The sequence below is a fragment of the Caloenas nicobarica genome, chromosome 10, assembly GCF_036013445.1.
Source record: "Caloenas nicobarica isolate bCalNic1 chromosome 10, bCalNic1.hap1, whole genome shotgun sequence".
NCBI classification, from domain to species: domain Eukaryota; kingdom Metazoa; phylum Chordata; class Aves; order Columbiformes; family Columbidae; genus Caloenas; species Caloenas nicobarica.
In genome coordinates, this window is record NC_088254.1 from 19,857,850 (window position 1) to 19,885,641 (window position 27,792).

Sequence of the window (27,792 nt, forward strand, 5' to 3'; positions counted from 1 at the left end):
ACTTGTGAAAATCAAAATCTTTGCAGGAACACGTATGTTTTCTGAGCTCTGGGCCATGGGCTTTCCCCCGGTAGCCGTCCTCCTCAAGGGCTTTTAGGTAGGAGATAAAGGAGTTGCGCCAAGATAAAGGAATTGGAGCGCTGCTTCTCATGTTGAGATACTTGGACGATTCACGGCATTCCTGAGAGTACGGGAGCGGATTTAACCGGATTCTCTATTGTTCAGAGATTTGGTGCTGCCTCTTGAATCCTGGCTCACACTTCTCTTTGGCAGCTCTTGGTTTCTCAAGTCACTGTAAGCCTTTTTTCTCCAGGGGTTTTCCTCTTGTCTGTGGGGGGTGAACAGGAATTTTGAAGATGTTGAGAGTGCTTTAAGTAATCACGACAAGCATTCCTCAGAAACTTAAAACTTTATGGAGATGTCGGAGATCTTAAATATAACTGTAGAAACATGGAAGTTATGTTGCCTGTTTTTATGCCTTTTTGTTAAATAAGTAGTCTTAAGTACAACTCATTTCAACGCATTTCATTAAACGTAAAATTGCGTAATATTTTTCTAGTAAACTCAATTTGAGATTTCTCAAATCTGTATTGTTAAAATACAGATTAAAAAAAAATTGTCTTGCATGTCCAAGTAGCTTTGAAACTTTCCTTTAAAAAGTCAGCCAGTCACATGGCATATGTAAAATATTAAGTGGAAAGGAATTGAAAATGAAATATTGATTTCAATACTAGAGTGAGAAGAGGTCTTCAGATGATAATGAAATTGGTAATAGGGCAGTGTGAAGATGCTGCTACCACGTACAAATAGTTCATACAGTAACATAGTCTTTCAAACATCTGACAGAAGAAATGACAACCTGAATTTTCTAGGGTATATGAGAACAAAGCCCTGATGGCATGAATCTACCCCACTCTGATCTCCACTCCTGCAATCACTAGAGCTGCCACTTGGGAACAGAGGGCTCCTGCAAGAGAATCTCTTGACCTTTGAATAGACTCCCAATGACACGCTGAGCCGGAGGCCACAAGACAAAAGTGGGAAGTTTATGCAGCAATATATAACTTTAAAGAACATTAAGTTGTCATTGCTGCTTTGATCAGTGATGGAGTATACTTTGATAAAACTCAGATAAAGGGCTTCAGGCTGTAGCATCAAAACAATGCATTCTGTTCCTTCTAGTTTGAAAAATGTATTTCTACAGTCTCTTTTTAAAAAGTGGAATGTGCTTGTGAGAACTGATTAGACCTGGCATACAGACCTAAATAATGAAGGTCAAATAGAATTATTTGGGTTTTATGTTTTGATTGTTTTAAAACGTAGGTTTGAGATTTACAGAGGGGACTCATTGTGACTCTGTTATATACCACAGAAAAAAAATAATTCGGGAAGTGGCCACAGCTGTGTTTGAATTCAGTAATTATTCCATTTGTGGTGGTTGTTTTATGTGAGTTTATTGACTGCATAGCAGAGGAGAGGAAGGAGAAGTGGAGGGTCTTTGGTTGGTTTTGGTCAATTTTATTCCTGTGGAGTTGAATCAAAAATGTAGAAAAGCAGACTAACAGGAATTTAATTTTGTAGGTGTGCAATTCTGTGTTTTAGTCTTGCTCTGAGTGTTTGAAGGTATTAGTTATATAAATATCTGCAAAGCCATAAAGACTATAAACACTAACATTCCTGGTTGCTTTAATTTTCTGTGTTACCTGCATGGGCTCTGAAGCTCTATAGATCTTTACTGAATTCATAGCTCTGGCAAATCATCTCCTGCTCCCCCAAATTCGTGGTGGCATCTCTGATAATCTTTGTGATGGGGAAGGTGTGAAGCTTCGTTGCTTGTCTGGCTGATCTGCTGTACAACTGTCTCCAGTACTGTTGAAAATGAATGTAAACTGTTGTGTTTATTACGACAGAATGCTTGGATCTATGGTGAGATGTTGGGGGGGCGGGGGATTTTTGTTTGCTTTTGTGCTTTAAAAAAATCTAACCCAAAAAGGAATCTTTAGGGTTTTCCAACTTTATTCTTACTTAAGAAAAAAACTACACTGAAATAAAAGCTACTGTAACATTTTTAAAGGTATCATTCCCCTCCTTTTGGAACTTCTTCCCTCAGCATGCTGAATCCTCTCCTGGGAGCGCAGCAAAGCCTTTTCTTTGGAATTTGATACAAGGGTTTTTCCATGTTATGGCTGGCAAGAGTCACGTTCTGAGCAACGTACCTTGGGGCTGTCACGAGGCGGATTCTCCTTCTTGCGCAATGCATGTAGTAGCCTGTCTTTACTTCGTGAGAGGAAGAATATGGCACTTCTAGTACGTTTCTTCCCTTTGAGTGTCTGTGCTTACAAAAATTGTCATTTATTATTGAGAGTTAACATATTCCGAGAAATTAACCTGAACTTGAGTGATCATATAGTGCCTAATATCAGACTAGCTTCCCAAGTAAAGGAATTTCAGAAAAAGTTGGTTTGTAACTCATGTGTCGGCACTGAATTCTGGTGAGGATTCTGATAGTAAAGATCTGACTTTACTCGTTACCTGGCTCAAGATACATGTGATATATATGAAGTTCACTTCTGAAACTTTGGAACAGATGCTCTTTAAAATACTTGTAAAAGTCTTTCTTTTAGAACTGTTACCCAAAAGTGAAACGGAACATAAAGGAGTTTTAAGAAGCTCAGCGCCTCTCTCATAAACATTTGCCGATAGCTGTTCACATGGGTGAAGTCAGATGCGTAATTGATGGGGCTGAGCCGAAACCTCTAAACCTCTGGGATGGAGAGTTGGATGTATGCTGAGAAAGATGTGTTTCATATACAAATGGTATTTGTGTTTCTGTAGTGTGAAAACGTCTTTAATACAGACAATCTGTTCAATAGTGTTTAGTCAGGCTTTCAAAGAACCTCAGCTGATACTAAACTGAGGGTCTTTTTTCTCTGAAATTTTTCATCATTTTGTAAATGTGTGAAAAAGGAAATGGCAGTAGTAACTGCTATGCAAATTCCAGGTTTACATTAGAAATGCCGTACTGATTTCAGTGTGCTCTGGTGCCAAAGGCCTCTAACTTTGGTTGGCTGCAGTGGCTTATTCCAGGAGGGTTGTAAGCAAAGACGAAGCCATACAAGCCAAATCAGCTTTTCAGGAGGATTATCTCCATGCTTACTGCCTTTACTGACTTTGTTTTAAAATAAATAAATAAAGGGTGAAACCTGCAGTTCATTGTCTCCTTCACCACTATAACAGGGTTGGTAAAAGTTGGACGGTGTGTATCTGCTGTGGCTGCAAACTTCTTCATGACGTTCAGTAGTTGTTAGTTCAAGAGCCACTTCAGCTGTTTAGTTTTGAGAAGAAAATTCCCTGTTAACTAAAATAATTTGCTACTCATTTTTCATGTAAAACCTCTTACTAATTTGAAAATTTCGTGAGGCTTTTTTGTTACACCAAACTAACGTTTGTGACAGGAAAAAAATAGCTCTTGAAGCTTAGTTTTTGTAATTTTTAGGGTTGGGTGTTAAAAGGTAACTTTTGTTCCCCTTAAACTCTTAAGTCCTTATAAAGTTATCTGTGAATGTACTTTTGTCTCTTCGGTTCCCTTGTTGATTTTTTTTTTTTTTTTCTTTCCCTAAGCTCCCTGTAAGTTAGGTACAGTGATTAGCTACATTAACGGGTGGTTGATTTTACTTGTGCATTAAGCAAATGCAATTTACTAGTAGTACTTAAGTGCTCAGGGAAGCTTGGAGAACAAAGTCATTCAGTCTTTGAAAGTGAACAAACACAAATTGTTAGTGCTGTGCAATAGAAGAATATTGCAATGTATTGATTTCCATTGTGACCTCGCTGGCCAAATATAATTTTCTTTTATACATACCATTGTGAGAGAGTTAAAATACTGCTTCTTATCGACATCCTTGTTTTACTGAGCTAGTCTATTAAATAAATAGGCAAAATAAAATGCATCATTTACTGACACTAAATCTAAATGGAAAAAGCCTTTAAAGAGAATGTGTAGAACTGCAGGTATTATGTGAGATTAACTTTGCTGTGGTTCATGTCACACACACAGAGTTTGATACCTGTATTTCAGTTATCTTAATTTTATTGCAGTGGTATTTGAAATAAAGCCCCATGTTTAACTTAGCATTGTTCAAATCTGCATTAAATTGTCATTCTTTATGGAAGGCTTTGATACTGAGCGACTGCAAGTATACTCTGGTTGGTAATTATTTAATGTTTGAGATCTTTATGGTCTAAGACTACTTATTTGTGTACCTAAAGGAATGCAGTTAGGAATGGCTGAGTTGAGGGGTTGGAGTATTAATTGCAAGCCCTGCTTGTCTCCTTTGTGCTGATTTGGAACACTAAACAGCGGAATCTTCCCTGATTAAGACAAGGCTTGCTGTTGCTCTCAGCATTTTGGAAATCAGGACATTGCTGGTGTGCTTTGAAGTCAGACGTCTTCTTTATTTGGTGATAATCTTCGTTAGGAACTGCTAGTAGTTGGTCTGTACCATTTTCTCGGTAGTAACCACGTCATGGTAGTAGCTCCTGCCTGCCCCTCTCAGGTGGTGAGTTGACCGGTCGGACACCACTCAGCACAGATGAGGAGCAAGAGAAGCTCCTGTTACTGCTAGAAAAGAACATCTGAGTCCACAGCTCACATTTGAGAAAGATGCTCCTCTGTTATAAGGGGAATATTTCCTGTGAATGTTTAGCCAGTCCCTCCCCTGTAATTACTGTTGCAATTTGTAGTAACTTCCAGTGGCCTGGAAGAACTCTTATTTTCATAGGACCAGTTAAGACCATCTCATCCATTAGCATTCCTTTGAAAAACAAATATGATGACTCTGCTACTGTAAGCGTGGTTCCAAACTAAAGCTCTTCCTTGGATTCTTTTCCTTACCCTCATCCCACTCAAATTTGTAGCTGCATTGTTTTGTTATGGAGGCAGAGTTTACCTTCAGGGAACAGGGTTCTTTGGTATCTCCCAGTAGTAAGATAAGTGAGCATAACTTGGCTTAATATAGCAAATACTTTTCCACTGCAAGATGGAAATCTAACCTGGACTATTGCTTCTATTATGCATTTAGTTCTTGGAGAGGAATGGAGAAAAAGAACCCCATGAACCTCAAGAACAAGAAGAAAGATGTGTCTCTTTTGAGTTGATCGGAAACAGTTGATAGCAACAGGCACAACACGTAGGTCTTTGCTTGGATTATTTAGACACTAGTGTAGTAACAGCTTAGGAGCTACTAATCTGTGTTAGTCAGAGGCCAGTCTGTTGTGTTAATCTGAGGTTTTTCCTTTGAAGAAGAAGAAAGGAAAAAGCGGTATGAGAATTTACAGCCAGGACCTGCCCTGTCTCTGTGACTTCCTGAGCCACCCTTAACCTCTCCTTAGGACACTCATTTTGTTTGCCTTCATTTTAGACTACTACTGGTTTGTTGTACTTAATCAAAGCAGGGCACTTAAGTAGTCATCTCTGTCTGGCCAGCATCTTCAGTTCAAATCATTAGCTCTTCATTTGATGCACAGAGTTTTTCTGGAAGGCTTTTTTCTCTCCTCCCATGTATTAATATTAGTGCACAGTGAATTGCAGACGATGCGCGGCAGTAAAGATGGTAAGACATAAACAAAACAAGAGGAACTTAACAGGTCTCATGCTTTATTCATGTCACATTTGTTTATGTCCGTACCACCCAGGAACACAAAAAGAAAAACAGCTGCTCCTCAAAGTAAAGACAACAGCAAAAATACATCACTTCCTAAATAAGAGACTTTTCCCTAAGGTGCTAGCAGAGTTTTTCATGCAATATACTTGACAAAGTACCATTCTGTCTCTTCACACTTTGTTTTGGCTCCTCTATCCAAAATTTGGGATATCATTTTAATAAAACCATAGAATAATATTAATACAGTAATTTCACATCTAGGACCTATTTGTGCAGCAATAGTACCTTGCTGTGGGGCAGTAAGGTACTAGGCAGAGTACACTAGAACAAAATGAAAGGGTAGGTTGTCTTCTAAAAAAGCCAAAAAACCAAACACCTAAAACAAACAAACAAAAAACCCCAAACCAAACAGACAACAAACCTGATTGTTTCATGGCCTCGAGTTACCTTTGTGCATAAACAATTTTTTTCCCTTCTTGCCCTTTCACCCACCTTTTCCACTTTTCTCATGCGCGTTAATTTCTGGTATTTTTACCATCTGATCTGTTCTGACTGTTCTCATTGAGGCCATCAGATTCTGGAAGAAAATGGAATTCCAAACCTGCATCAAGGGGCAATGTGGGGCACAACTTAATAACTGTTCCGCCTCTGTGCTCTCTGTCTGGTGCTTCAGTGCTGATGCTGAGGAACAAAGTGCTGGACCCATGAGATACAGAACACTGCCAGTTTTCTTAATTTAAGCTTAATTGTGGTGAAAGACGGGGACCACTGTCCTTTAGATGAGTTCGATTTAACAAGACCCTCATGCCTGATGTCCATTTTCAGCGGCTTTTAGCTGAACTAGAATTACCATTTAGCAAGACTGGACTTTAGAAAGCCACTTTTCTCACCTTTCCTTGTGAATGATGGTACAAAATAAATAAGGTTTGGTACTAAATTTGCATATGACATTTAGCAAGGTTGAGAAAAAGAACGTTCTATTTGGGTATGTTCAGTAGAAATATGTATTTTTCACTTGGTTTTGGGTTTTGTCTGCCCCTTAAGTGTCTTGGAGAAGAGTCTGTATAGTTTATGTCTGAAGTAGCTGAAACTGAGAATCAGGAACATCTTTTGAGGTATTACTTACATGACTATGTTCATTCACAAAGACAGTCTTGCCCCCGAAAAATCTTTTTCCTTTTGTTTCCAGCCAGACTATTTGTATGAAATGCAACCATAAGGATTGCTTTAAAAGTAATAGATTCCAGTTTGATCAGCTGGGATAGAGGTGTGCTTTTTTTTCATAGAATATTTACAGGTTTGAACTCTCATTCAGCACCTGATCTAAAAATGGGTTATTCATAAAATAGTTTCTGCACTATCACAACATCTCTTGCAGTTTCTCCTCTTTTTTTTCCCCTTAAAATATTGAGCACATATTAGCCTACATGGGAAAAATACAAGGAAAAAAAATCATCTTCAGGTCTGTTTGGCATAAGAAACAGAACATTTTTCAAGCTCTCTCACAAAATATAGTAGAAGATCTGCATACAGCAGTGTCAAAATGTAAATGTGATTCAATTTGCCTCCCCCTTTCTTTGTCCTTAAATCTATTTAAACCAATTTTCAGTTACGGTCAAGCCTCCTTGTTTGAAGATGGCATAGGTCTATCGTAAGTGCCAATTTGTGCTAGAAAATTTAGTTTTTATAGGCTATGAAATGTGAGCTGTGTGGTAGGACCATAAATGTAATGTAATGTATAATAGGCTATTTAATTTGTTTTAACCATCTTAAAATCTATTTAAGTCCTCCTGAGACATCCCAGAGCAGATCTAAAGGAGATCTTTTCCCTCAAGCTCATAGTGATTTAAACTTATATTTCCTGTCCAATACAGTTTTAAACTGATAATAGGATCACAATTCAAATTCACAGGCATGTGTAGAGGCTTGCATTTTTTTCAAATGGGACAAGTAATAAGCTTTGTAAGTCTGAAAGACTTAAACTACCTTTTGCTCACCATTGCATGGTTTTACAGCTCTAATAGGAAAATGCATCCTGTACTCAGATTCATGGAAGTCGATTAAAACAACGTGTCAAGATTGAAGTATGGCAGCCACTTCTAGCACCTTCTATTCCTTTCCTGAAGCAACCAACTTTCTTTTTAGACCCCAGGATCGAGAGGGATCACTGGGTGTGTGAAGCCCAGTGCTTCACAATCGCAGCTGGACATCACAGCGCTTGATTCTGGAAGAATTCACAGGAACGTGTCCCTGTGGGTGCCACAGGCTGGCAGACATTACTCAATGGTATATAGCAAAGATTTTTAGTACAGTGTCCTGCAATCTTGGGACAACAACGTGCTGCTGGGGTTACAGAGGGGATGGTGGGACGAGGGAGGTTCACCTCTGTGCTAGAACCCTTTGGTAGCGGCGTGTTAGATGCAAATGTTTGTATGATAGTAACAAGACCATCATTGCCTGCAATACAAAGCTATGTTAACATACCTTCTTGCTCCTGATAAAATACTGGCTACATACACAAATTGCCTTATTTTCACTGGTGGCTCATTATCCTCAGAGCAGGGATGTCTGCAAGATCTCAATGTAGGAGTAGGTACATTTATACAGTCCTAAAATTACATTTGGCCCTTTGAAAGCAACCACGAGGCTGATGTTGCGCCCGGTGAATATTAGCTTGACACCCCTGATACCCAGCTCGGAATCCTTCTCTTTATTCGTTGTGTCAGAGGCCTGACTTGCAGCACTTTCTTACCCTGCTTATTTCCTGTTACTTTTCATTTCAGTCAGTTAATTCTAGAAGTTCTTGATCTTCTTCCTCTATGATAATTTGGTTCTCTACCATATTACCAGTACTTTAAATGCTTGTGTCGATAGCAAACCAAAACCTAGCAATTTTTGTTACCAAGGTACAAAATGGAAGTTCTAAACAAAGTAGACCTTTGAGGAACACCCCGACTAGTAATGTTTTCTCCATCCCACTAATTTGCCATGAGGTGTGATACTGGTGTGTTGCCATTAACCAAGAAATTTCATCAAAGAAAGATAAGCCAGTGTAACATAATTTACATTTGGAAAGATCTGGGTTGCATTTTCATTCTCCTTTCTATGTATGTTCTAGTCATTGGTTACTCTTGGTTGCTCTTCCCTTAGAACAGGTGTTGTAAGACACTGAGGAGTGCTGAGTTCACATTAACAGGGCTTTTTGGAACACAGGTTCTGCATTTCTTCTCCGACCCTAGGCTGCTAGTCCAGAAAATGTCCTATTCATTGAGAATCCTCGTGCCTGAGTTTGCAATTTTGATATATAACCCATTTTTTCAGTGTTCTGGGATGGAAATTTTTTAGTAGCCTCATTTCATTTTAGTAATGGATGTGGTAATTTTCAGTGCTTTGTCTTTGTTCCCTGAGGTATTCTGTCTCTGCCCTCATACGCAGCATTATTCTTACAGGAAAAAATGATGCAAAAAGCTAATTCAATATTTGGTTTGTCCTCCTGATTTCTAGCCCTTGTTGACACCAGTTCTTCATTTCTTTCTCCTTATTTCTTGTTGAGAAACCTTTTGTTTGTCTGCGAGCTCCCATTTTCCTGGCCTCCTGGCAGTTTTCATTGAACTTCTGCAGCCTGACCTCCAAGTGCCAGCTCTCTTTGCTCATCAGTCCCTTTTTCCGTTCCTTGTAGGTTCTCTGCTTTCTTTTAAATCCTGCTTTGAGGTGCGTTCTTATGCAGGTAGGTCTGTAGCCCTTTCCTGTCCCCTTTTTTCTTTTACTTGGATGGAAAGACTCGGATAACATTTGGTTTAAAGTAAATCCATGCCTTCCATACACTCAAATCCAATTGTGGATGTGTTTCATATATCTTTGGATGAAATTTTGGGTTATGGCCCAACAAGGAAAGGTGGAATTGCTCTTGAAATGTAAAGAAAATGGTAAGTTATTTTTGAGTTATGCAGTTGGTGAGGCCTGTACCCGCAGAAGGTTCAGGAAGTTTAAATTGCCTTTGGCAATTATTGTGTGTTGTATAGGCTGCTTACTTCCAGATGGTTTCTTTTCCCTCATGTAAAACCATGGGGATTAATTTTAAAAACTGGTATTTATACCACCTGAATCAGAAAAAATCTTTTTCTTTTTTCGTCATGCTAGGTGTGTTTATATAAATACAGTCAGTTTTGTTCGAAGGTCAATAATTTTGGAAATTTCCTGAAATTCTTTCAAGGTTTTGCATTCTTTTTTACAATACAAAGGTATGCTGGTGTTTCTTTTCTCTTTGTGTTGAGAGACAAACTTATTTGGCAGTTTTTCATTTGAAAACGCAAACGTGTATGATGACGGTTGCCTGTCCCTTTCTCCAAGTGGCTGGGAAAGCTGTTGCCAAGAATGCAAAGGCTGCTTTTTGGAGCCACAGTAATCACTTCTCAATCTTCGTATTATCAAGGATGAAAATTACTCAAGCGCTGGCAGTCTTAGAATACAGGCTGCAGTGTTTATGTGTACATCTGTGTCACTGGAAGCACCTTGAGGAGGCTGTAGGCAGAACTCCAGGTATAAGCCTGCGATCAAGCTCCGTAAGGTAGGATAGTGTGTAAATTTACAGTCTGTCAGCCACTTTGCGTGTACTACGCCACGAACACGTTTGTACCATATGGCCAAGCCATAGAATTGCCCAGCTATATGTGACAGCAGCAGTTCATGCAGATGGATGCAGCTGAAACACTTGGGTCCAAAGAATCGGGCAAGAACTTCACCTTTGGCCTCAGGTTTTTCTGAGTTAGAGGTTTAGCAAAGGTACTGACAATTTTTTTGTTTCTTTTCTGGCTTCTGATGTCAAAATGGGTCTCAGTGCTCTGCCATGTTGATTTTGATAGTGTTAATCCTACAGCTAATACAAATTTGAAATTACACATTTATGAATTTCATCTGACTGTAATTGGAACTCAGTGCCGTTTAATGGCAAGATATAATGCTTGTCTATTTCTTAGGGATGGGGGATGGAACTTCTGAATAAAAGGCCCTTCTTTGTCAGTTCTTTTTATTTGAGAATAGCTATTTTCTTTTCTGGGTCTTCCTGAAATTTCCAAAGTCCACCTTTCATGTTCCTTAGTGCTTGCTGAGGTGATAGCAAGAGAGAGATTTGTACGTCTTTCCCTGTGTTTGTTAGCCAAGGCATCCTTCAGTATTTATGTTGCAGGATTTTTAAAGCATGGGTAATAGTATTTAGTAACTGAAAGCTTGAAAAACTTACTAGTGGACTGTTTATATTTTGTGTTATTCCTCTTTATTGTTTTCCTTTAATGAGACTGAAGCCAATTTAGTGTTATTAGTAAATGTCTGAGCATGTTCTGCAAAATGAGCGTTCAACACTCTGGTGGGGAGGCTGCGTGTTGTATATTTAATGTGATGGCACTTTAAAGTTGTTTGGAGTACACTTTAACTTCTTCATGGGTCAGTGGGTGTTTCTGTAACATATGGCACTATATGTTGAAAGTGGATGTTTACATCTGGTATGCATTGGAAGATTAAGGTAGAGAGGATGAAGTTTTGGGCAAGTATGTGTTTTTTGGATGAAGGATAAAGTGAGAATACTTTTATTTCCTCTTAGATTTGAAACATATCATTCTAGCAATGCCTTTGAAACTCTGCCAGCTTTGCCAACCGTAACATTTATGGGTTTTTGGACCTAAACTGAATTAGAAAACTGTTTTTAGTGGCAGAGAAAAAGGTTAGTGCATGAAAATAGCTGGGCCTGTTATTGACTGCATGTGGTCAGTGGTTTGGCTGAATGTAGGTGGCTCTTTTCCTGTCACTGTTTTCAAGCATATGGCTTTGTTTGTGATGAATTTAAAACTCTTTAAAAATGAGTTCTACTGCAGTTCTTTTGCAACAGTAGTCTTTTGCTATTTAGTAGTGATTATTTTGCTTTTGCCATTCATTTTCAATCTTGTAGTAAAAAGGAAACTTTTAAAATAAAGCTTATGATTCCTGTTGGCATCGAAGCTAAGAGGTTTGAAGAATGTGGTCATCTGTGTGTAGCAGCTGCTTTTGTCACTAATATTTTCTAAAAGGATGGATATACTGTGGTGTTGATTCTGTATTGTAGTTAATGCTGGGATTGTTTGCACTGGGCAGAAACTCCTTTTAAATGTGCACACACATTTTGTTTAATTAGTACTTCTCTGAAAATCTCTAATACTGAATTATAATTAACTTCCCTTTTTTTCCTGTTCATGTTTTCAGTTTTGAAAGTAACATTTATAGCAGTTTTTCCTAAGGTCAACTTCAGACTTGCCATTTCTTTTTTCCCATTGTGTAGAAGACAGCTTGAAATTAACCTTGAGTTTTGTTTTCTTCTTTGGAGGTTGAATACAGGGTGCTACCTTGAGCTCGGGGAATAGCAAGTTTTGTAGCTCCTGCTGCAGAGAGAGCTTAAGGGCACAGCAGGCTCCGTTTAGCTTTAACTTAAACAGTGTTACCCTATTTATATATTTAAAAAAAAAAATCTGTGTGATAGAGCGGTAAATTGTGCAGATTGTGGATTGTGTAGATTGTCTGGTGTTCTCAGTGTAGAAAATTCCAGTGAATCTTGTTGTAGCATCTATCAGATGCAAGAGCTGGTTTCATTTAGCCGAGAGCAAAGTACATTTGGGTCTGCAAGATGCTGAGAACTGCAGTAAGAATTAGGGGCACCAAGCACCTCGTGAGCTGGTTCTATTGCTGTAAAGTACTAAAACACAGAGCAAAAGTTTCCCCATGTTTGGGGAAAATAAGGTATAGAATAATCCAATTTTTGGAGTAACTGTAAAAGAATAACGAAATAAACAATGAGACAACCTGTGGAGCTGCTTAATAAATTTGTCAGTCAGTCCTTAGAGAAATGCATCCTGGTCCCACAGACACAAGGAACTCACGCTGTTGCATGATCACATCTTACAGACTCTTTAAGAACTTCATTTGTTACCTACATAAAAAAAATAGTGTGATACTATATAAAATACAAAATGTGCTTTTAAAATTCTTAGAATGTTAAAAAAGAAAATCTCTGGAAACTGTAATTATTGCAACTATAGGTTAGAACTTACTGTAATATTTCCCTACAATATAACATAACAGTATAACTCGCAGGTTATTAAGAAATTTCTTTTCTAATTTAAACTAGGTCTTTTGAATTGTATTATGAAGACAGAGCCGTTATTCCTAAACATGCTTGGTGAAAGACTGTCACTAAGCAAGAACTGCTGTGCATTTATTTGTAAGTCTTGTTGCAAGAGAATTTTAAGTAAGGTACATCTAAGCTTTGCATCCTTAAATAGAAAAAAAGAAATTTGCATGAGTTTGGGTTCATGCAAAACACCCTCAGTAACAACAAGCTATTTAATGTGAGTTTTTTTTATTTTGGGGTTTTTTCCTAGTTCTGATTTAGGACCAGGAACTTACTTGGTATGTCTGACAGTAGTCATTGTCACAATTCAGGAATGCTCTATCTTGAGAGATCTCATATTTAAACATACTGCTTAACCGATAGTTGTACCTCATCAAAAAGATTTGAAATATGAAGATGATGGAGATTATAAGTATCAGTTCTGAGCACGGATCGATAGACCAGTAAATTAAGAGAAAACCAGCACAGCTAACTGATGACCTTTGTTTTTGATTTATGTGAGATATTTTCTTGTGGTCTTGTTTGTGAAAATAATTCTATTAATTCTCCATGCCGCCTGTTTGGATTGTAGAGGTTGGAGACCTGAGGGAGCTGCAAACGCTGGACATTTCAACCAACCGTTTGATAACGTTACCTGAAAGGCTGCACATGTGCCTTTCGCTGCAGTACCTGACTGCAGACCGAAACCACCTGTGGTATGTTCCCCGCCACCTCTGCCAACTACCAAGCCTCAACGAGCTCTCCATGGCTGGGAACCGCCTCGCGTTTTTGCCACTCGGTGAGTCACCACCATCATTGGGCTGGGGGGTGGCTCAGAGAAGGAAAACAAACTTTCCATCCCAAAAAGAAAAAAAAAATTCAACAAGTAATTTTCTTTGATGCTAAGCCATACAAACTCTGTTTATAGAGTTGTCACAGTGATCATATTGTTGGAAAATATGCTAATAAGTGAAAAAATATGCAGGTTAAGGTTTCATGTCTGTTTTAAAGCAGTAGACCATCTATCAAATTTACTTTATTTTTAGCTAACTGAGAGGGGAAAAAGTTTAAATGATGTTGTGTTTAAATATAGTACTATGTAATCTGAGTTCCACCACTTTGGGTAATGATCTGTTTCTGTTTGCTGGATCTGATGATTTAACTAAGATTCTTCAGCTAGGGTTTAAAACTTGCCATGGAATCCCAGTAACTCCACAGAAACTGTTTTTCATCATTAGGAATGTCAGTGCTGCATAATCTAGCGAAGGGTTTAGTTTGCGCTGTGTCTAGGCATCCATCAAAACTTCCATGGCAGTATCACGGAGTTTATCTGCCGTTCTCTCAACACTTTGGAAATGTTGAAACAGGTTGTTGCGGTTTAAACCCAGCTGGCAACTAAGACCACACAGCCACTTGCTCACTCTCCCTCAGAGGGATGTGGGACAGAATGTGAAAGGTAAAAGTGAGAAAGCCTGTGGATTGAGATAAAGATGGTTTACTAAGTAAAGCAAAAGCTGCGCATGCAAGCAAAGCGAAACGAGGAATTCGTTCCCCGCTCCCACAGCAGGCAGGTGTTCGGCTGTCTCCAGGAAAGCCGGGATCCATCACATGGAACAGTTACTTGGGAAAACAAAGGTCATTATTCCAAGTGTCCTCTCCTTCCTTCCTTCTTCCCCCAGCTTTCTATGCTGAGCACACGCTGTGTGGCCGGAATGTCCCTTGGGTGAGCTGCATCAGCTGTCCCGGCTCTGTCCCCTCCCAGCTCCTGTCCCCCCAGCCCAGGCTGTGGGTGCTGTGAGGAGCAGAAAAGCCCTTGACTCTGTGTACGCCCTGCTCAGCAGTAACTGAAACATCCCTCTGTTATCAGCATTATTCCCATCCTCAACACAAAACACAGCACTATACCAGCCACTGGGAAGAAAATTAACTCTATCCCAGCCAAAATGAGGACACAGGTCTTCACGAGCAGGAGGTGCAGTCAGTGCATGGTGGTTTGTTGTGGAAGTAGTTGTGTTGTCATCAAGTGTGGACTGTTTATTCTGTTTGTGAAAACCAAGTCCTCTTCCACAAGTTTGTTACCTTTTAGCCCTGCCACAGGCTAATCTCTGCTGAAATCCAGTCACTCATGCAGATCTGCCTTGTCATTTGAATAGCCAGTAATAGTTGTTGTACAGTCAGAGTTTGGTGTTAATTAGGTGCAGATGAAGTTACGATAACCACATCGAAAAGAAGCTGAAAATTGAGGTGGCTGAAAATGAGATAATAATTTCTGAATTAATTACTTTTTATAGGTTTAACTTAATTTTTCAGCCTTAGCAATTTCATCTTTAAAGAAGTTTGATGTCTTTCTGCTTTTCTTAGCACCTTAATTTATATTACTAGAAAGTAAGTGCAAATAATGTCTCCAAACATAGTGTTTTGGTTATGTCCCAACATATGTCGTTATATAAATGAGAAGACGAGTGCCAAGACGCACCATCCAGATTCCACAGTACTAACTAAAACAAGCAAAGTAACTTCACCTATTTTGGCAAATATTTCTAACTCCACTTCATGAGACAGGGAAGTTGAATCTTTTCGATTTTGCAAAAATAAGATGCTGTTCAGTAAGATGAGATGTGAAATATTAAAAAGTAAAAGATTTGCTGCTTTCGCACTAGTAGCTTATCGGTGAGTGAGCTGTGACCTGGATGAGCCATAGATCTGCTGAAGTGTTTCAAGTTCAAAAGGAGGAAATAAATCTCTAATATAATGACACACCTTCTTTTTTCTTTATTTTTAGACTCAAATTCAAAACATTCAAAAGGAACTTTTAAAATAACAGGAAACATCAAAGACTGTCAATTGACCTTGTTCAGTAGTTCTTAATAGTGACTTACTGGTGAACATTTGGAGATAATTTGCTATCTGTGGATATGAAGCTGAATCATAAATCCTAGAGTTCAGAGGAAAAGGAGCACAGTAGAAATGTAAATGTTTAATCCTTCCTCTGAAGAATCAGAAGGCTTCAGAGTGGTCAAGATGTGATGAAATAAAGTAGAAGAGAGTTAATGCATTGAAAAGCAAAAAGGTTAAATCTATCTTCTGTTGTATAGGAAAATATTTTTCTTGGTGTACAGCACTACACAATTACTGAAGTTAAAGCATAAACGTAGCATTATTTCTGCTAGCTGCACATATTGGCTGATGTTTTGTGTGTATTGTATCTAACTTTACTAGTTAAGGGCTGTGAGTAAGGATGTTAAATAACAGTGAAAGATACTGCAGAAATATCTACAAGTGATATTCAAGCAAGAATTGTCAAATGATTTTTTCCAATTAGGGAGATGAGTAGAAAAGCAGACATTTTATTAATCTCCTGACAGAATGGGGTTTTTGTCTCTCTCTTTTTTTTTTTTTTTTTATTAGACATGTCTATGTTAGAAGAAATATGTTTGGAACATATTGCTTAATGCTTTTTAAAGTGTGGCTTTATTTATTTCATATGGTGGTTGACATCTACTATGCCAAGGAATCCATTCTTCCTCATCTAAGTATGTTCCTCTTAGCTGCCAGTGGAGCCTCTTGTTGAGTGTAATGGAAATCCGCATTTTCCTGTTCCCAGACTGATCAGTGTAAGATCCATTCCAGCACTGCTGGAGAGGTATTATGTAGTTGTTTTGTCCTGTACGTTCTTTTAAGGGAGATGCATCTTAAGAAAAAAAGTGTAACACTCTGAATCAATTTTACAAAATACAATTAAAATACCCGATGCCACTCTCTGATTTTCAGAACTGGTGAATGAACAAGCAGATCGGTAAACAATAATGAATTAGTCATTTGTTTTGCAGAATACACTTAATTCTTGGATATGCTAGTATTTTTTTTTAATTATTACTTTTCAGCTCTTGAATATTCCAGTCTACATTCAAAGAAACAAGACTGCATGGATCTGAGCCTTTGGGCCTTCCTCATAAATTTATTTGGGGCGGGGGTGTGGAAAGTGGAAACTCTATCCTGGACAGCCCGGTTATTGTTAGCTTTCTTGCTGCCCTAATAAATGGTCTTAGGAATTGTGTTCTTGAATGGCAGATGGAACTACCGAACATTTTATATCAATCTACTTAAAATATAAATTATCCTTTGATAGAAATTTAACTTTAAAATTTTACCATTTCCAAATGCTCCAATGCCTGAAAGCAAATTCCATTGCAAGCAGAAATTTCAATCTGATGACATTGCAAAAATAAAATTATTTATGTAATAAAGTACAAATAGAATTAAAATAGGCCAGAAAATCTCAAGTGTGCTGGCAGTACAGGGTATGTTATGACAGCAAATATTCAGTGTTATATCACTTCATTGAGAGTTTATGTGTACTTTTTGTTTAGAAAATGGGTCTAGTAATTATCAGTGCACACTAAACAAAGGTCTTATTCTACCTCAGTATATGCTGCTTTTGTGTCCATGCCCTCACAGTATGGTTAAAAGAGCATCAGTGCAGACACACAAGAGCTTTTGTTCCATCTTCAGCCATGTGGAATGCATATGCCAGGGCCCTGAGGTTAAAAAAAAGGGGGGGGAGGAAAAAGAAAAAAAATAGAATTGGGGTTTGTTCAGGACTCATGGCATTTGGTCATTTCTGGGAGAAAGGTCTTTGATCTGGGAGCCTGGAAGGAGGAAAGTGGAAATGTTTTAGACACAGTACAGTGCTTGCAAAAGCCACATGAAAACCTTCTTTGTAGCTTGAGCCTTTTCATAGATGGGCAGCTTCCTTCTTTTACAGAGTTCTTCAGAAGCATGTTTTCTAGAGAACTTTTTTAACAATATTTGTTGACTGATATAAGACATAAAAATTAATGTGCATGGGATACAAAGAGCTTTTTAAAGTGATGATTTATTTAAATTTAAACTTTATGGATAGTGTTTGAAACTGGAAAAAAAATCTTTTGGGGACTAGGAGATGCTTGGTTATTTAACGCAAAGAAACTATATCAAAGGAACATTTATAGTTACAGGCTATTTGGCTTTGGGAATTGAATTTTTCCTACTGAGATATTTTGTCTAACATCCAAAAATTTGCTTTAATTACTTAGGAAATACAGTCAACTCAGAACTCAGAATCTAAACATAGCATACGATAAAGACAGAGGGAAGAGATGAGATGCAGCCCGACTCCCCCCTCGATGCATATGAAAAGAACAGCTTTAGGGCTTTTTTTGACTTGCCTGATTTTCAGTCCATTTGCATACATCTGGGTAGAAATGAGCAAGATGAGCCTCTGTTAATTTTTTTTTTCCATTCTCTAAATTAATAACAGTAGCACATTCAAGCTACCCAGCAACCCATGGTTTTCTGTTCGTGGTATAATTGGCTCTGCACCACGGGGCGATGTTCTCTGAGCGGTAGGTGTGCCGTGCACATGCTGTCTGCTTCACATTTCATTGGGTGATTCTTTTCCAGCCTTACAATATTTCATGGCGTTATAGTGCCTCGGTAGTGCAATATTTTTATTCATTGTAGGATAACAATGTTTTTGTTTCATCTAAAAATATCCCAGAACTTTACTCAACTATTTTCAGCTGCAATACCGAGCCAAAATAAATCATCTTTTTGAGGTGTTAGCGCATAACGACGCACAGCAGCATCTCGCGGCAGTGCCCATCAGTCAGCAGAGATATTTGTACTGGCTGCTTGGGGCAGGACAGTTGATGGTTGCAGCAGATACCTCTGTGAACTGGAATGTCTTTGGGACAGGCTCAAAGAGGCACGTGATAGTCGAACGGGGACTCCAGTTTGAGCAAAGCTCAGATTGTGGTCCCTGAAACCTCTGTAGACTGTTGCAGAACAAGGGCCTGTATTAAAAGAAAAACAAAACAAAACAAAAGCACTCAGTTTTTCTGTGTTAATATTTTTATTTCAGAGAAGGAGTGTATTAATTTTCCATTGGTATCATCACTTGTTCTTTATATCAAACGTTTGATAATGTGACACCCTTTGCAGCTTCTCAGCAGAAGCTTTTTGGGTTTCTGGTACTTACAGCTGCCATTCAAGTGGATGACAGCTGAAGACTTTCAGTATATTTTAAGATGGCCAAACGTTTTTGGGAGGAGATCACTCAAAATATAATTTGCTTTATCTGCACTAAGTGGTGTCTAGAGCTCTTGCGTACAATGAAACTATTCGATAATAAAGAAGGGATTGCATTACCTATTGTCCTAGTAGGGAATGATAAGAAATCATTATTCCAAATGGCATTTCTGGATAGAAATATCATGGAAATTTTTTTAACTTTCATTCAGTTCTTGGCCACGATTACAAAAGGCTGATTTCTCTGGTTATCTGTATCTTTATGCAAACTGAGGTAATTGACAGTTGATAAAGACAGGAAGTCAGAATTAGTCGATATTAGTATCATCTTGCAATGTGGCTGATTCAGCCAAACGCTTCTTTATTTTGCTTAGTTTCTATAACATACTCATAAAAGTTTAAGAAGTTGAGTGGCATATGGACATTTTTGTTTATTTTTTCATAATACGTTTCGTCTGGGTTGCAGCTCTCACCCCCCGGGCACAGGGCTCTCAAACACTGTTCGCTTGGTTTGTGCTTTGTATTAAACACGTGTCTTTTCCCAACCGCGTATCATGAGTGCCGCAGGAGCTGCGGATGAAGTGGGCTGCCCAGATGACCCTACGCATTAGCTTTCCTGCCACTTCAGAACTCTTTTAGACTATTCTTTTTAGTTCGCTGTTGGGTTTGTCTTTTTTAATGTCTTGCATTAGCATGTTTTTCACTTGTTTTGATAGCAGGCAGTTTTACCACTGACTAGATCTTGCTGATAAGCAAAATTCTTGTTTCTGAGAATTCTTCATAGAAGCCTGAATTTTAATTTTGCTCCATTTTCTCACTTTACTTTTCTAAACAAAATAAAACTATTCCATACCTATATGCTCCTATCTGGAGGTATGTTAATATATTTAGAGTCTCTGAAGATATTGCTTAAACATGCTGTCCTTTTGACTGCCAGCCATGAATATTTTAACAGAAGCCATGGAAGCAGCACACCTTCAGATGAGTGATCCTTTACTTGGAGCCCCAGCTTTCGTTGTATAATATTCTGCAGTTTAATGCTTGTATATTTTCTTGTGTGCTATAATTGACTGTGTCACACGGACTTGTTTCAGAGTGATTACTGATTGTATTTGCCTATGGCTGATGTAATCAACCAAATATTTCTTCTTGGAGAAAAGAAAGAGTGGGACAGGCCACATACTTGTTTAGATCTTTACCGCTTTTCTAAAGATAGTGACGCTGTGATTTTGGTGACATGAGGCAAGTTAATGAAAGCAGGTTTGACCTTACGAATTTGAAGTACGCACTGTAGATTTGAAATCAATTGTCCCTTTGCTTCCTCGAATTGACTTTGGAGTTTGTCAGTGTTAAAATTTAATTATTTATAATGTGATTTTCAGGGCTACTGGAAAGGGGTTTCGTTGTAGTAATTTTAAATGCTGTTTTCTAAACAGCTTTTCAGCTCATCCATAATAAAACCATTGGCTGAAATTTTACAACTGAGAAGCACTAATTTATGTTTGCTTAAATTGAGTCTGGTCGGCTTATTTATAATTAAAGAGCATTGCTTTTCTTATAATTGTCACTGTGTCATCCCTTCTCCCCCTGACTTTTCTTCTTTTCTAAACCCAGATTTAGGTCGTTCTCGGGAGCTACAATATGTTTATGTGGATAACAATATTCATCTGAAAGGCCTCCCATCTTATCTGTATAATAAAGTCATTGGTTGCAGTGGGTAGGTATGAATTAATTCACATGTCTTGCATACCTGTTACTTGTAAAATTTCTCATAAATATCTTCCTCTATGATACAACTGATTTTGTGTGTGTGTTATTCAGAACTGATGTTACTTTGAGGGGATTACTGCAGTCCCCAGGGCTGTTATATTTTCATAATAAATCTTCTGTCTTAATTGCTGACTTTCAGTATTGTAGTATTAAGCCGTAACAGATAGTGCAGTTATTCTGAAGGAATTTATAATGGTAATGTAAGGCCTAGCTGCATTTAAAGGTTGGCCAAAAATGGCGCCTTCACAGGCTTTCTAGAACTAAAGAATAAAATATTTTTCAATGTGTTACAGCATCTCTCTGGTTCATAAATTCTCCCACTCTGTAAGTTATGGGCCATATCTGTCACGTGCGGCTCCTTCACTCATTTTACGTCCCGGTATCACCTTCTTGTAGGTCTCGGTACCTACTAACTAAAATAAGTAACTTTTTTTAGGAATTACAGATTGACAGGTATATTTTTACCTGTGGATTTTAAAAATATCCACGGCTGTCTCATGTTTGTGGTTAGGATGTGAGAAAGAAGTGGTCTGTCTAGGACACAAGCTTAATTCTTTCTGCACTGGCACTGGCAAAAATTAGGATCAGCGTCACCGATGAATGGAGCCTAACTGGTGTAAAACTGATCAGAAGCAGATTGTCCCCATTGCCATCTAATTATAAATTTCTGGTATGCTCGCTCTCAGCAAATCTTGCATTAAATATAAATTCCCTCTCTACAGCCTGCACTCTACTGCAGTATGTGAGATGCTGAGTCTTGGCATTTTAAGGTTTTTCTAATATTCCCATGTCAGCTGGTTGTGTGGTATTTAAATACTTGCCGTTGGATTATAATTCTGCTGAACTGTGTGCAGTCTCAAGCTTCTACTAATCTTGTTTTTCAGGAAAAATAATTTCTAGCCTTTGTTCTTTCAGAACTGATTGTAAATTTTAAGACAGACATTAAATTGACCCTAAACGTAATAGACCTGTATTGTTTGTGACCGAAAACACTAGTGACAATGCAGGAAATAATATTTGTATCTGTGTACCAACCAGATATGTGTCTTTATGTTGTGAAACCATCTCAAAACATCATAGATTATTTTCAAGGAAAATTTTCAACATAGGAAGAATACTTATATATATTATTAAGAAACCAAAGGTTTTCTTTGGTAATGTGCTGAGTGACATTAAAATCATGTGATAATGGTCATGTGAAGAATTTCTATGTTCTTTCCAAGAAGGCATTAGTAACCAATGTGGTGTTTTCATGGGCCAGGCAAGAGTTGAAGATCCAGGCTGTAGTGCTCTGTCTGGTCATCCACCGGAGAATGAAATCTGACATGCTGCTGTTACTAACATAAAGCTAGATTTCTGAAAATAGAATAGAAATTGCATTGTGTAAGTAATGAATGTCTGGGAATCCTGCAGTCAGACTGACTGAAAAAAAAATCTTTTTATGTAAGAGGTGATGATCTCAGCACTCAAAATAAATTTTGATCTTATTTTTTGCAGATCGGATTTCATAGTGTCCAGCTAGGTATATGTCAGTATTGTTGAAGGCAGCCAATAGGTGGTCACGGCTTTTTTTTTTCCCCCCCAGTTATTTATTCACCAGGGTTTTTCTGCAGTTTAACTTTTTCCAGCTAGATAGACAGTCCTCTATTCTACTTTTTAACCTCCATGGATTTTGTGTGGGCTTTCTTTTTTTAATTCTTTGTTCAGGCACCCAGTATTACTCATAGGTTGAGACTCATTCCCTAATCCATCCTGATTTAGGGATGTATATCTCTTGGATTATTCCTCTTGTTGTTCTGTTTTGATCGTTTACCTTGTTTTTCAGTGTCGTGGTCGGGCATTAAGAATAGCCTCACCCTTTATGTAGAGTAAACCAAACGGGCCAGCTCTGAAGTGCAGAAACTCTAGTGATCTTATGGGTGTGTGTTCTAGCCAAGTTGGTAAGGGGTTAATCAGCTTGGAAATAAAGCATCTTAGATGTATTTGTTGTGATAGCTAGCTCATTGGGTATGGATTGCTGGGAAATGGATTGGTGGAATATTGGATCTCTGAATTCCCAATTATATTTTAACCCCATTAATGGTTTGTGGGAAAGTATTAAATATTTAACAAGAGGCTTATTGACTTGCAGTTTGATGCTGCTCTTTTTTGCTTGTTTCTCTGGGATGTTTTTCCTTTAATCAGAGGAGATGAGATCCTTTGTTATCAGAGAAGTACTGTGAGATTTCTTTCACGTCTGATAAGGTCAAATGCAGTTACCTCAGTTTTAGGTCCAATATCTGGGAAGGCTGACAAATTTGTGTTTCTGTTCCATTTGTTAGGACTGGCCCTAACAAGTTGCTCTTGGCTTGAAATTTAAGTTGTCATAAACAATTCCGATTCCGTTGTTGACTTCCCCAACCTCTTAGTAGAATTTTCCTATGCATGTGTCTTTGGTATGATAGCTTGTAACAGGGATCACGTAAAGAGTTCTTATTTTTACTACAAGCTAAGTTTCTGTCCTTGGATCCAAAAAACCTTCCTTTTCCTTATACAATTTGGGAAGGACAAGGCTGGTAGACTTGCCAGGTATCTTGCCACTACAGCTTAGGGTGGTTTTTTTAATTTTTTCTTCACCCATCCACCTCCCCACACCCTCTCAGGGAGCTCTGTGGGCGAGCGAAGGTACAGTACAGAATCACCCAGGGGCACTTAAATATTTTTTGGTGCTTGTACTTTGCCTCACATATTCTAGTTGAGAAATCCGTTACCATTCTCAGCTATTTGATCCAAAACACAGGAAGACAACTGTTAGGTATGAAACTGCTCCCCTATGTGAAATATTTAGTAATAAGGGCATTCAGAGGCTAAGAGAGATGAGCGCGTTGGCAAGGTAAGGGGCATGTAGTGCACTTGGTTCCCCACCCTGGGATTGTGTGCTCATTTCTCCAGCTTTTGCATGTTAGTTGATAACTAAGGACCTCCAGATGTCCCATGACTAGCATGTCACAGGAGGTGGGGGTCTATAGAAAATGTGTGTCAACAGGTATTGTGCTCTGCAAGGAATCCTTGAAGGATGCTGCACTGAAGAACAGTATCAAGGATACTTTGGGTTGGTCATGTGGGTTTCTCTATAACATTACTTTTGTTTGTTTGTTTTCTAACCATTTTTAAATGTCTTGTGTCCTTCTAGTTGTGGTTCTCCAATCCAAGTTTCAGAAGTGAAATTGCTCTCTTTTTCATCGGGCCAGTTAACTGTGTTCCTGCCAGCAGAGGTGAAATCCATAGGGACGGAAACAGATCATGTGCTGCCTTTGCAAGAACTGGCCATGAGGACCCTCTATAACACCTACTGCAGGTTTTTAAAAGGTATGACATCTCTGCATTCTTCAGATTACAGCGTGGGAGTGCATTTCTGGCAGTGATAAGAACATTTCAAAGAGCTGGGCAAGGATTTATATTTTAAAATATTTGTTTAATCAAATTAGGTTTTAAATGATGTATTAGAGCAAAAATGTCCAGTATCTAAGAACAGAGATCCAAAGACTATTTCTAAGGTCGAGCGGTGTTTACAAATGGTTTCTTTCTTGAGGACTGTATAAAGAAGGATGCTTTTTGCAGGAGAAACTCTTTAATGGAAATAGATGAGAAATACAGTTCCTGAGGCAAGATTAGATGCATCAGCAAACAATGCAACTTCTTGCCAGGCAGCACACTCCTAAGCCTGCAGACTTGTTACACATAAGGCAGAAGAAACGCGAGCGGCCCTTGGCCATGTCAGTACAACGTGACAGCTGAGCTGGTTTAGTTCTGCCGCAGTTCAGACTCTTTGCTCATCTGGTTGCGCATCGTGTGATCAAATGACTTAGCAATATCTGATAATAACCTGCAGATTCAGATTTTTGTCAGATTTAGATGTATGGTGACTCCCCCCTGTTGGCAGCATCTTGGGAATTCATCAGCTTTAGAGGTGAAAGTAAAAAGCAGAAGGGTAGAGAGTTACAATGGGGAAGATTTGAGGGTTGCAAGGGGTCACTTGTACCGTGACCACTGGAGGAAATCATAACTGCTGAACTATTGCTTTGCCAGAAAAAGTGTACGAGAAGGTCTGCAGCAAATACACGGAAGGGAAGAAGCTTCATGTTGAGGGGCGGGGTGAACAAACAAGTCTGTGTTCATAGGAAACGTTGCTGCTTTGTGAAGAACGTGTTCCCTGACATAGATAATGTATTAATTGACCGGTTTGCAGTTGTGTATTTCTGTGTATCGGGCGAGGAGAGGCTTTTAGTTGTTCACTATTAGGATATCAGCTGCACCCAAACTGCACAATGACAGTTGCTGTTTCATTTTCATTTGCAAATTCTAGTCTTTGAAAAGGAGTTTGAGAACATCAGGTACAAGATCTCCTAAATCATCAGTAACTGCTTTTCTCACCCAGTTGTGATTTGCACAATAATTTCTGGAATATGACTGTGAATGTGGTTCCTGAAGATGCTGAAGTTTGGTTTGGGAATAGCAAGTTAGCATTGCAAAATCAGTTTAAGAAATGGTTCGTAGATGGCTTATATAAGGCCTTGAGGATTATATCTGTTTGCAGCCAAGGTGTGGAACCTGAAAAGGGTAGTGAAACTTTTTTTTTTAATAATCTTTCCCATTTCAGTTTTCTACACTGTATTTTGTAGTCTTTTTAGATATTTATATACACACACACATATATATATTATTCTGAGTGATCTTATTAAAGACTATGTGTATTGCCACTGGCGACACCCACATTTCAGTGAGGCAGGAGTAATGCAGAGTTCAGGCAGGTGTTAGATAATGGGTGTTGGGGAAGCAGGCGGCACAAATGATTAAAGTAGCAGAATCGGTCTGTCACTGCCTAAATTTGCAGTTTCAAGGGTGCTGTTAAATACTTGGCTCCTCCTAGGTAAGTATGACAGAAGTGACGGGACTACTTTTCCTCAATCTTTGCTTGGGTACAGAATGTGACCGTTTCTTTCTGATGCAAATGTACTATTCGTCACGTTTGTCGTCTCAGTTGAGGCTGTTGCGGTACATTGTGCATGGAATTAAACCTTACAGTGTTTGAAAGCTGAAACCGGTGTGATATCGCAAAACCGATTCATCAGGTACTGCATCTTGTCTTGATTACTCAGCACCTAAACTCATTCACCTGTCTTGGCTGTCTCTCAGTTTCTAGATGGAGATTAATATCTTGGTTTTAATTTCTAAACCAGAATGTGGCTTGAGCCAAGGCTGATCAAATGATTGCTCTTTCACATGAAATGACCCCTTTTGGTGAAAATGAAGGCATCTTGTAAACTGTGGGGGCACACTTAAGAGATGATGAATGTATTGATCTTTTTAGAGTGGTCTCTTTAGTTGGACCTGTGAGAATTATGCTGGGCTGGATTGTATGTCGAATAATTCAGAATACTTCGAATCCCTTTTTGCTGATGGTCGAGTTTGGGCTTTTTAGTGAGTTTAGCTATCCTGCTGAGTGGGTTGCTGAATTATGTTGGTAAAATAATACTGATGTCCTTTTCAGAATTTTAATTACTATTACTAATTATTTTAACTACCAGTTATTAATTACTAAACACCTGTCTTGTTCATCTTTGCGTCTAAGAATGCCTTATGATCTATTAATGGCTTTTATTATTTGCTTGAGCCATAATATTTTTACCTGGATATTTGGGCGCAGTTAATCTTATGCCTGCAGAACTTACACGTGGAAAGCACCACGTACTTCACTCTAATTGTGGTAATTTGTGTTACGTTGCTGTTCTTTTGACAGAGTCTTAAGAATGTGAGACAGCTTATTTTCTGAATTGTTCATGGATCGTGCTCGTTGTGCTTGACTTTATCATGCAGTTGTTTTGTTACAAACCTTTTTCGTTTCTTTTCTTCTCTAGATTTGAACTTTCTGACTCCAATCTCACTACCCAAAAGCCTCTTGGAATTGCTGCACTGTCCCTTGGGACACTGCCACCGCTGCAGCCAGCCCATGTTTACCATTGTCTACCCAAAGCTCTTTCCCTTGAGAGAAACTCCAATGGCAGGATTGCATCAAGGGTAATTATACAGGAAATTACGCTGGGGTTTCATTTAGGAAGAAAAACACCTTATGAAACAAAGCATATTCTTAAGGATTTTTTTTTTTTTAATTTAGCAGCCTTTCAAATCTAAAGCCCCTGTCCTATGATTGCATATGAAAGTTGACAAATCTTTTCTTTTAGATACATGTTTATTTATTAATACAAGACAACCAGCATACTGCTGTTAGGCTGTTTAACACAGGCTATCACACTTGCCTCTTTCAGACCCCTGTGTGATAGTGGAGGGTTTCAAAACGATGGGATTGGCTTGGTTGTGGTGGCACAGCACATGCATGGCACTTCTGTGCCTTGGGAAGGAAATACTGCCTAACACCGATACTTCCCCTGACGATCTCAACCCCAACTTCAGGAGGATGCCACCACCAAATAGAAGTGCTGTAGGATTAAAGGCAGAAAAAAGCTCTAAAGCCAGAGCTTAATTAAAAAGTTCTGTGGTAAAATATTCCTGTTTTTCTTTCCATGCTAATTAACTTGAGATATGCTGTGGAAACATTGTAACATACATTTCATAGCAATACATCTTTTTAAACAGTCGTGTGTCTACAGGATTCACAAATCAAGCACAGTACAGTCATAGAAGGGGCTCAAAACTGGGAGATGGTTCAGGGAATATTGCCCTCATGTAGATAAAGATTTAAAATACCCTTAAGGTGAGCACTGATCATTTTTCAGTGATTCTTTCCCTAACCCCTATGAATCTGTAGCCTACCATGAGCCATAACATCAACAAATCCACTTTCTGCCACGGAAGAATATAATCAGAGAAATTTCAGCTGGTTCTACTTGAACAAAAGTACAGTACTGTTTGTAACCTAATAAAGAAAGTTTATGGAAAAGTAATTTGCAGTTAAGTAAATCCAATGCTCAGGTGCTTTTTAGAAAATTCATGTCAAGCCATTAGTTACAAAGCATCTGCTTAAAGGTGGGGAGCAGAAAAGTGCTTTAAAAAGCAGTGTTTCAGAAATTACTTGTTGGTATATATAATGCACAAGGTTGCTACTTAGTTCTTGTCCTGCTGAAACCCTCAATTTGACAGCTATCTTCTGTAAAAATAAGA

At 38.5% G+C, this 27,792-nt stretch overlaps 1 protein-coding gene across 2 annotated transcripts in view; it reads left to right on the forward strand.

Moving 5' to 3' along the window:
- LRRC28 (leucine rich repeat containing 28) overlaps positions 1 to 27,792 on the forward strand; it is a 53,961-nt gene that overhangs the window by 19,840 nt on the left and 6,329 nt on the right. For both annotated transcript variants that reach the window (XM_065641629.1, XM_065641630.1), the window contains 4 exons: positions 13,388 to 13,594; positions 20,479 to 20,581; positions 23,807 to 23,982; positions 26,532 to 26,691. In XM_065641629.1, coding sequence (XP_065497701.1) covers positions 13,388 to 13,594; positions 20,479 to 20,581; positions 23,807 to 23,982; positions 26,532 to 26,691 — 646 coding nt within the window. The remainder of the gene's footprint in view (positions 1 to 13,387; positions 13,595 to 20,478; positions 20,582 to 23,806; positions 23,983 to 26,531; positions 26,692 to 27,792) is intronic.